The 12,500-nt window shown below is 39.3% G+C and overlaps 1 protein-coding gene across 1 annotated transcript in view; it reads right to left on the reverse strand.

Annotated features, from left to right (window-relative positions):
• Positions 1-12,500, reverse strand: part of pisd (phosphatidylserine decarboxylase) — a 24,893-nt gene that overhangs the window by 5,625 nt on the left and 6,768 nt on the right. The window contains exon 4 of the mRNA XM_028601534.1: positions 234-368. Within this exon, the coding sequence (XP_028457335.1) occupies positions 234-368 (135 nt within the window). The remainder of the gene's footprint in view (positions 1-233; positions 369-12,500) is intronic.

Here is a 12,500-nt window from a genome sequence, read left to right on the forward strand (position 1 = left end):
AGGGAAGTCAATGTTAGAATAGTTTCCTCCCAAAACACTGCCCCCGATCATGTACATACTCTTCATACTTTAAATCCTGAAGGGCTCTTTAACAGTCTTCTACTCTTTGGTTTAGGGGGATCTGGTTAAATATCAGTGTTTGGAAAAAAACTAATTTAAATAGATCACGTTACTAGATTGTGTGTCTCCCCCCACCCTTAGGCTTTTCTCTCTAACTGGGACATTTGGCTGACCTGCATGTTGACCCCGAAGGTCCAGATGTAAAGGGAGAAGACGGGCTTTCGGAGCCAGGTAGGCAGCTCCACGCCGTTCAGACGGCCCCAGGTCCGAGAGAGGAGGCGCGTTGGGAATGAGCGGTACAGCGCCACCTACAGCACCACACAGGAAACTACATGGTAAACATCATTATCTGCTTCATAGAAGGAGAATATTATCGGTATTTAGTCATGTGCTGGGGAAAGGGAAAGATGTGGAGAGAGGAGAGAAAGATGGAGGAATGAGGAGAATAGAGAAGAAAACAGAAGAGAAAATGAATCAAAAGAGGGAAAGAAAACAGAAGAGGAAAGGTAAAAAGAGGTGAAGTTACTCCTCTCAGGGGTTTTAATCTGCTGGTTACCTTGTTATACTAAAGTACTTTAGAAATTAAGTTTATTAATGATATTAAATGTTTTTCCTGTTGTAGCAGTTCATTTCTCAGGATGATGATGATGATGCAGGTTATAAAATTAATTAAACAAATACTAAACCAGCTGATCTCTACTTGAGAAGGGCAAGTACGAGACCAGGACTAGTCCAAGACCAGGACAAGTACAAGACCAGAACTAGTCCAAGACCAGATCAAGTACAAGACCAGGATAAGTCCAAGACCAGGATTAGTCCAAGACCAAGACACAAATAAAGAATCCCCTTCAAGGCTTCACTCACTTACATGTTGATCATTTCTGTGTATGATGTATCTTTTAAGATGATAATGTTTGTGCAGAGGACTAACTCTGCAGGATTGGACAAGGCCAGATTATTAACTCTAAAGCCGTATACACATGATCCGCGTCAAAACCGCGAGGTAGGGCCCAGCAGAGAGGCAAAGGGCAGCACAGAATGGTTCTGGTTTTTGTTTCGACTTGAAAGGTCTGAGACAAGTCTGAGACAAGTCCGAGACAAGTCCGAGACAAGTCCGAGATAAAAACGTCTTGAGTGCATACTTGGTACCTATGGCACTGCATAAAATAGATAATAAAGCTTTAGCTATTTTTATCAGTATATTTTACCTTCATTTGGTTGCTGTAAGGTGTACATATTATTGTAAATATTTTATATGTGTTAGAGTATCTAAGGTATAAAGACTGTCACAGAATGAGTCAGACCCTCAGGTAAGAGCGACTAATGAACACCTGTAAATCCACCGCCGATAAATCTCCGCTGGATGACTCACTTCAGAAGGGTTGAAATTCAGCAACTTTTCCTCTTTAGCGTTTAGCTTAGCACAACGCCATGAAACCATAAACAATACTAGCTTAGCCGCGTCATCCTCCCCAGCGCCACATCTCTCTCCGTCCTCCAGGACTCCTCAGGAACCTACGCCACCATCCTTCAGCTCTGCCTTTAGAGGGGAACTTCTGTTTGTTTCAACCTGGACTCCATGTTCCCATGTTTCTGTGTCTAAGTGACTGATGGGAACAACAATCTCTAGCAGAGATGCTACATGCTAACAGAAATGCTAGCAGAGATGCTAACAGTAATGCTTGCAGAGATGCTAACCTGTTAACAGAAATGCTAGCAGAGATGCTAACAATAATGTGATTTTGGGGCTGTTTCATGTTAAACTAAAAGGATCTTACTCTTTAACTAAAAGGCCTATCTCTGTAGGGATCCATCCCATAATGTTGTCAGACACTTAGAATAATAATGTGAGTCTGTCAGCAGCAACAACAGAACTTTTAGTGACTCTAACTGCTGCTGAACATTAGTCCTGTAGGGTTACATTACAGCTTGGTTCTGGTTTAATACTGGACCAGTTCCAGAGATTGTTGTTCACATCAGACACTTAAAGACCAATGCATGGGAACATAGAGTCCAAGTTGGAAACAAACCCAGAAATTACCCTTTAATACCACCATCCCAGCGGCAGGACGAGTTCTCCCAGCTGCAAGCGCAAGTGCAGCTGGGGAACAGGTCTCTAATGATTGGTCCCTGAACCTGAGCCGGTAGTGTTCTGAGGGTTTATTATTTAAAACAGCTGAGAGTGACAGAACAGGCAGGAAATCTGCAGAGATGGAGACAATTTACCGTCATCAATACCAGAGGGAGACACGTTAACATCACACTGAGACATGTATTCTGTGATCACTGAGTGTAAGGATGTAAAACAGGAAACGAGAAAAGATGGAGACAAGAGGAGAAGGAAAAGGGAGGTAAAACAAAACAAGTTTCTGTCCCGCCCTGTTTCCCTTCATCCAATCAGATGGCTCTTACCCGTTTGGCCCAGGGCCGCAGAGCGCTGAGGGACAAGACGTAGCAGAGGAAGGCGAGTGGCTGACGGCGCCATGGCGTGGGCCGAGACACGCCGCCTCTGAGCACGCTCAGACGGCGCCGGAGAGCCAAACGAGGCACCTGCAGCCTGAGATCATAATTTACTTATTTAATCAGAGAGGAAACAGAGAGATGGAAAATAAAAACTGATGAAATGAGAGAAGAAATCATTTCCTCAGGAAATAAAAACGGGACATAAAAAGCCCTCCGGTGTGTGTGACCTGATTGGCTATTTATAAAATCCTTTTTAAAAGATAATTTCAGAATTTTAAATGTGTTAAAATGGCGGCGATGCGAGTCCTTCCTGGTGGTGCATTCAGGTGCAGCAGTGAAGGTCTGACAACAGAGCTCCAGATGGCTGACGTTTGGAAATCCACCCGACAGCCAATAACAAACAGAACAAAGTTAAACATGTCTTTCTTTTATCCGACAGCTGCTGTTAAATCTCTTTAAATCTTTCAGTTAGTGACTTCATCTCTGCCTCAGCAGGACCTACCTAATAATGTTATTATAAAGGTCTATAGTAATGTTATTATAAAGGTCTATAGTAATGTTATTATAAAGGTCTATAGTAATGTTATTATAAAGGTCTATGGTAATGTTATTATAAAGGTCTATGGTAATGTAATTATAACGGTCTATAGTAATGTTATTATAAAGGTCTAAGGTAATGTTATTATAAAGGTCTATAGTAATGTTATTATAAAGGTCTATGGTAATGTTATTATAAAGGTCTATAGTAATGTTATAATAAAGGTCTATGGTAATGTTATTATAAAGGTCTATGGTAATGTTATTATAAAGGTCTATAGTAATGTTATTATAAAGGTCTATGTTAACGTTATTATAAAGGTCTATTGTAATGTTATTATAAAGGTCTATAGTAATGTTATTATAACTGTCTATGGTAATGTTATTATAAAGGTCTATGGTAATGTTATTATAAAGGTCTATGGTAATGTTATTATAAAGGTCTATAGTAATGTTATTATAAAGGTCTATAATAATGTTATTATAACAGTCTATAGTAATGTTATTATAAAGGTCTATGGTAATGTTATTATAACGGTCTATAGTAATGTTATTATAAAGGTCTAAAGTAATGTTATTATAAAGGTCTATGGTAATGTTATAACGGTCTAAAGTAATGTTATTATAAAGGTCTATGGTAATGTTATTATAAAGGTCTATGTTAACGTTATTATAAAGGTCTATGTTAACGTTATTATAAAGGTCTAAAGTAATGTTATTATAAAGGTCTATGGTAATGTTATTATAACGGTCTAAAGTAATGTTATTATAACGGTCTATAGTAATGTTATTATAAAGGTCTATGTTAACGTTATTATAAAGGTCTAAAGTAATGTTATTATAAAGGTCTATGGTAATGTTATTATAAAGGTCTATGGTAATGTTATTATAACGGTCTATAGTAATGTTATTATAAAGGTCTATGGTAATGTTATTATAAAGGTCTATGTTAACGTTATTATAAAGGTCTAAAGTAATGTTATTATAAAGGTCTATAGTAATGTTATTATAAAGGTCTATGGTAATGTTATTATAAAGGTCTATGGTAATGTTATTATAAAGGTCTATGGTAAGGTTATTATAACGGTCTATGTTAACGTTATGATAAAGGTCTAAAGTAATGTTATTATAAAGGTCTATGGTAATGTTATTATAAAGGTCTATGGTAATGTTATTATAAAGGTCTAAAGTAATGTTATTATAAAGGTCTATAGTAATGTTATTATAAAGGTCTATGGTAATGTTATTATAAAGGTCTATGTTAACGTTATTATAAAGGTCTATTGTAATGTTATTATAAAGGTCTATAGTAATGTTATTATAAAAGTTTATGGTAATGTTATTATAAAGGTCTATGGTAATGTTATTATAAAGGTCTATGTTAACGTTATTATAAAGGTCTAAAGTAATGTTATTATAAAGGTCTATAGTAATGTTATAAAGGTCTATAGTAATGTTATAAAGGTCTATGGTAATGTTAATATAAAGGACTATGGTAGTGTTATTATAAAGGTCTATGTTAACGTTATTATAAAGGTCTATTGTAATGTTATTATAAAGGTCTATAGTAATGTTATTGTAACTGTCTATGGTAATGTTATTATAAAGGTCTATGGTAATGTTATTATAAAGGTCTATAGTAATGTTATTATAAAGGTCTATGGTAATGTTATTATAAAGGTCTATGGTAATGTTATTATAAAGGTCCATGGTAATTTTATTATAAAGGTCTATAGTAATGTTATTATAAAGGTCTATAGTAATGTTATTATAAAGGTCCATATTTTAATAAAGGTCTATAGTAATATTATTATAAAGGTCTATGGTAATTTTTATAAAGGTCTATTAATGTTATTATACAGGTCTATGGTAAATTATAAAGGTTTATTATAAAGGTCTATAGTAATGTTATTATAAAGGTCTATGGTCCAACGGTTTTTTGGACAATGTATTGTTCCCTTCTGCCATCTAGTGGTTCTTCCGTTTGTTGTTTAACAGACAACTGTTGAAATAAGTTTTGTTGGTACATTTTAAATATTTAAATGTGAGCGTATGGCCTTATGAATAAACAAGCCGTTTGTTAATGTCGCCGCCCTTCTTGGTTGAGGCCCAGTTTTTAAAGTATGGTTTTAGTACGGGTCACTGAAGAAACCCAAATGATATGTAACACTAGCTTTAATCCACCTGACAGGCAAATACAAACAGAACTACGTTAAACATGTTTCAATCTTTCCTTTCTCTCCGTCACGTGTCGACACTCGTGTTTAAACACGGATAATTCCGCCGTTAAATATCTTTAAATCATTCAGTTAGTAACTTCATCTAAGCCTCAGTAACTCCTCAGTTCTTAGCTTAGCTTTTTATTTATTTATCTGTGAGCGGTTTGTAAAAGTGGACTTACCAGCCGTGAAACAGATCTCAGCGCCATTCCTCTGCATGAACTAAACTGTGACACGCAAACGCAGCGAGCTACCCTTCGGATGTTACCCCACGGTCACGCCCCCGCGCTGTCGCAACACAACTCTGGCAACAACAACTCTGGGAATCACACACACACACACACACACACAGACAGACAGACACACACACACACACAGACAGACACACACACACACACACACACAGACATACACACACACACACACACAGACAGACACACACACACACACACACACATACACACACACACACACACACACACACACACACACACACACACACACACATACACACACACACACACACACACACACACACACACACACACACACACACACACACACACAGACACACACACACACACACACACACACACACACATACACACACACACACACACACACACACGCGCAAGACACACACACCCCCCACAGTCTCCACGTTGGCCTACATTGAACCCTGTAGTTAGGGTAGTCAGGGTATTTGCTTTTCAATGACCCGCATGTGTTTGATGTCAAAATGTTCAGAACAAACTGAGCTTTCTGACCAGTTTGGCCTAAATCTGGGTGAAGAGATCATTAATCTGCCCCAGAGCGGAGGGTGAAGAGATCATTAATCTGCCCCAGAGCGGAGGGTGAAGAGATCCCCCCAGAGCGGAGGGTGAAGAGATCATTAATCTGCCCCAGAGCGGAGGGTGAAGAGATCATTAATCTGCCCCAGAGCGGAGGGTGAAGAGATCATTAATCTGCCCCAGAGCGGAGGGTGAAGAGATCATTAATCTGCCCCAGAGCGGAGGGTGAAGAGATCATTTGGCCCTAAGGCTGAAAAGTCGCTTTCTGAAACTGTTCAAATCTCGTGAAGGTGAAAACAAACAAACACTTTCCTGATGTGGGCCGATAGTTTTGGTGTTGAAATGAGTAAACCAAAGTCTGATGTTCACAGATGACACGCGGAGAGGCAGAGACCATGGTCACATGCTCTCTTCCTGTCTCCTGATTGGCCCTGTGAGTGTTGTATGATATTGCAATAAAAAGGATGCAAAAAGCAAAGTTTAACCGATTCCGCCAATACCTAAACCGTACTTCTGTGCTGTAATGTAATGTTTATATATAATTTAATGTTTATATATAATGTAATATTTATATATAATGTAATGTTTATATATAATGTAATATGTATATATGTTTATATATAATGTAATGTTTATTTATAATATTTATATAAAATGTAATGTTTATATATAATGTCATGTTTAAATATAATATTTACATATAATGTAATATTTATATATAATGTAATATTTATAAATAATGTAATGTTTATATATAATGTAATATTAATATATAATGTTTATATATAATGTAATGTTTATATATAATGTAAGGTTTATATAGTTTATATATAATTTAATGTTTATATATAATGTAAGGTTTATATAGTTTATATATAATTTAATGTTTATATATATTGTAATATTTATATACAATGTTTAAATATGTCATGTTTATATATAATGTAATGTTTATATAATGTGTATAATGTAATATTTATATATAATGTCAAGTTGATATATATAATGTAATATTTATATATGTCATGTGTATATATAATGTCATGTTTATATATAATGTAATATTTATAAATAATGTAATATTTATATATGTCATGTTTATATATATAATGTAATATTTATAAATAATGTGATATTTATATATAATGTAATATTTATATATAATGTCATGTTTATATATAATGTAATATTTATATATAATGTCATCTGTATATTTAATGTAATATTTATATATAATGTAATATTTATATATAATGTCATGTTTATATATAATGTAATATTTATATATGTCATGTTTATATATAATATTTATATATAATGTAATATTTATATATAATGTAATATTTATATATAATGTCATGTTTATACATAATGTAATATTTATATATAATATAATATTTATATATAATGTAATATTTATGTCATGTTGATACATAATGTAATATTTATATATAATGTAATATTTATATGTCATGTTTATATATATAATGTAATATTTATAATGTAATATTTATATATAATGTAATATTTATATATAATGTCATGTGTATATAAGTTGTTTAAACACGGAGGAATAGATGAAACAGGTGGGCGGAGTCAGGATGAGGACGCTAACGCAGCATGAGGTTGCTGAGCTACAGTAAAGGTAAGCTACCGCTACAATAAGGCTAAGCTACAGCTACAATAAAGCTAAGCTACAGCTACAGTAAAGGTAAGCTACCGCTACAATAAAGCTAAGCTACAGCTACAATAAAGCTAAGCTACAGCTACAGTAAAGGTAAGCTACCGCTACAATAAGGCTAAGCTACAGCTACAATAAAGCTAAGCTACAGCTACAGTAAAGGTAAGCTACCGCTACAATAAGGCTAAGCTACAGCTACAATAAAGCTAAGCTACAGCTACATTAAAGCTAAGCTACAGCTACAGCTACAGTAAAGCTAAGCTACAGCTACGATAAAGGTAGGCTGCTTTATGGAGGAACACTAAAGGTCCCAGGAGCTGTTCTGATTGGATCATCAGGAGATGTCAGGAGCTGTTCTGATTGGCTCATCAGTAAAGGTCAGTAGGGGTCAGGGTTGTGTTTCAGATAAACTAACTGGGTCATCAGGTTAAGCTAGGCTAAAGCTAAAATAACTGATCTGCTAAACACACACACACACACACACACAAAAACACACACACACAAACACATAGACACAGACACACACAGACACACACACAGACACACACATAGACACAGACACACACACACACACACAGACACACATAGACACAGACACAAAAACACACACACACAGACACAAACACACACAGACACACACACACAACACACACACACACACACACACACATAGACACACATACACAAAGACAGACACACACAGACACACACATAGACACAGACACACACAGACACACACACAGACACACACAGACACACACAGACAGACACAAACACACACACACACACAGACACAAACACACACAGACACACACACACACACACACAGACACACACACACAAACACACACACACACAGACACAAACACACACACACAGACACACACACACACAAAAAACACACACACACAGACACAAACACACACACACACACACACACACACACACAAAACACACACAGACACACACACACACACACAGACACACACACACACACACACACACACACACACACACACACACACACACACAGACACACACAGACACACACACACAGACACACACACACACACACACACACACACACACACAGACACACACACACACACACACAGACACACACACACACACACACACACACAGACACACACAGACACACAGACACACACAGACACACACACCCTGATCTCCTGTAGTTTGTAAATTAACAACATGATGACATATAAAGAAGGGTCTCAGTCCTCCTGATCCGAATCTTCTCTAGTTTAGATTATAACTGTCTCTTCCTCCTCTTCTTCCTCCTCCTCCTCCTCCTCTTCCTCCTCCCCTCTCTTCCTCCTCTTCCTCCTCCCCTCTCTTCCTCCTCCTCCTCCTCTTCCTCCTCCCCTCTCTTCCTCCTCTTCCTCCTCCTCTTCCTCCTCCCCTCTCTTCCTCCTCCTCCTCCTCTTCCTCCTCCCCTCTCTTCTTCCTCTTCCTCCTCCCCTCTCTTCTTCCTCCTCTTCCTCCTCCCCTCTCTTCCTCCTCCTCCTGCTCCTCCTCCTCGCCGATGCCAGACCAACCTCACCATGAACGCTTTGCCGGCGCCGCCGCAGAGACCATTGGGCGATGACACATGCTGACGGTTAAATATCCCAGAGAAGAAGAACCAGGGAGACTGTTCACTGACAGGACAGAAGAAGAAGTGACAGAGGGAGGGAGGGAGGGAGAGAGGAGAAGAAGTGAAGACTCCGCCTCCTCTCCTCATCCCTTTCTCCTCCCTCCTCCCTCCTCCTCCTCCTCCTCTCCTCCCTCCCTCCTCCCATGGCCCAGTAGGATCCATGTGGACCATGTGTGTGTAAAGTTGAACTACTTATGACTGACTTTGAATAAACAAACGACAATTCACGAATTTAAGGAGGTTTCAGAACCAGACACCACGCAGACATCTATTTATCTTCCCTTCAGAGCACTGGGCAATGTGAGAAAACCTCAGAGCTACAGCTGGGAGATTGTTTATAAAAAGACACCCTACATATACCCTACAGATACCCTACAGATACCCTACAGATACCCTACAGACACCCTACAGACACCCTACAGACACCCTACAGACACCCTACAGATACCCTACAGACACCCTACAGATACCCTACAGACACCCTACAGACACCCTACAGACACCCTACAGACACCCTACAGACACCCTACCCACCCTACAGACACCCTACAGACACCCAGATACAGACACCCTACAGATACCCTACAGACACCCTACAGATACCCTACAGACACCCTACAGATACCCTACAGACACCCTACAGATACCCTACAGACACCCTACAGACACCCTACAGACACCCTACAGACACCCTACAGACACCCTACAGATACCCTACAGACACCCTACAGACACCCTACAGACACCCTACAGACACCCTACAGATACCCTACAGATACCCTACAGACACCCTACAGACACCCTACAGACACCCTACAGACACCCTACAGATACCCTAGATACCCTACAGACACCCTACAGACACCCTACAGACACCCTACAGATACCCTACAGACACCCTACAGATACCCTACAGACACCCTACAGACACCCTACAGACACCCTACAGACACCCTACAGACACCCTACAGACACCCTACAGACACCCTACAGACACCCTACAGACACCCTACAGACACCCTACAGATACCCTACAGACACCCTACAGACACCCTACAGATACCCTACAGACACCCTACATATACCCTACATATACCCTACAGACACCCTACAGATACCCTACAGACACCCTACAGATACCCTACAGACACCCTACAGACACCCTACAGATACCCTACAGACACCCTACAGACACCCTACAGACACCCTACAGATACCCTACAGACACCCTACAGACACCCTACAGACACCCTACAGATACCCTACAGATACCCTACAGACACCCTACAGACACCCTACAGATACCCTACAGACACCCTACATATACCCTACAGATACCCTACAGATACCCTACAGACACCCTACAGACACCCTACAGACACCCTACAGACACCCTACAGATACCCTACAGATACCCTACAGACACCCTACAGACACCCTACAGATACCCTACAGACACCCTACATATACCCTACAGATACCCTACAGATACCCTACAGACACCCTACAGACACCCTACATATACCCTACAGACACCCTACAGACACCCTACAGATACCCTACAGATACCCTACAGATACCCTACAGATACCCTACAGACACCCTACAGACACCCTACAGATACCCTACAGATACCCTACATCAGATTCCATCAGACCCAGCCTGGGACGGTTCATTAATCATCAAGTCGCCAAAATAACTCCGCGAATAAAATCCCCTAATTCACCGTTAACCATCAAGACACCTCTGCTGAAATGATACACACACACACACACACACACACACACACACAGACACACACACACACACACACACACACACACACACACACACACACACACACACACACACACACACACACACACACACACACACACACACACACACACACACACACACACAGAAAACACACACACACACACACACACACACACACAAAGCGAGACACACACACACACACACACACACACACACACACACACACACACACACACACACACACACACACACACACACACACACACACACACAGACACACACACACACACACACAGAGACACACACACACAAACACAGAGAGACACACACACAGAGACACACACAGAGAGACACACACACAGACACACCTTCATATGAAGAGAAGTTATATAAAATATATTTCCAGTTTCAGGCTGAAACACTAATTTTTATTTTGAACTCCATATTTTATGTTTGTGTAAGTCTTAAATCTAAACTTGATCTTTTATTTTGAAATCTGCAGTGTGTTTACCTGCGCAGGTACCTGGCCCGTTGTGTGATCACTAAAACCAGTTCATTGTTTACATATAAATTATATATTTAAATATATTTACAGACTCTCTCCGTCCAATCAGAGGCTCCGTCTGTCCTGCCGACGTGTCGGTGCAGCGGTGACAGTGACATCATCGCTGTGACATCACTCACCTTTCACCCACTGAACCTTCACAATAAAAGCATCCCTAACCCACCTTTCACCCACTGAACCTTCACAATAAAAAGCATCCCTAACCCACCTTTCCCACCCATCACAATGAACCCACCTTTCACCCACTGAACCTTCACAATAAAAGCATCCCTAACCCACCTTTCACCCACTGAACCTTCACAATAAAAGCATCCCTAACCCACCTTTCACCCACTGAACCTTCACAATAAAAGCATCCCTAACCCACCCACCTTTCACCCACTGAACCTTCACAATAAAAGCATCCCTAACCGTAACCCAGGAGGTCAGAGCTGTGATTGGCTGACAGCAAACACTCCACACCAGGTGATTTAATTACCGTCCATTACAATACAGCTGAATGTTGTAGTCTACTAATAAAACAAACTAACTTGTGATGACATACAGTACAGGCCAAAAGTTTGGACACACCTTCTCATTCAATGCATTTCCTTTTTATTTTCATGACTATTTACATCGTAGATTCTCACTGAAGGCATCAAAACTATGAATGAACACATATGGAATTATGTACTTAACAAAAAGTGTGAAATAACTGAAAACATGTCTTATATTTTAGATTCTTCAAAGTAGCCACCCTTTGCTTTTTTTTTTGATAACTCTGCAAACC

Source organism: Perca flavescens, chromosome 16 (genome assembly GCF_004354835.1).
Source record: "Perca flavescens isolate YP-PL-M2 chromosome 16, PFLA_1.0, whole genome shotgun sequence".
NCBI lineage: Eukaryota > Metazoa > Chordata > Actinopteri > Perciformes > Percidae > Perca > Perca flavescens.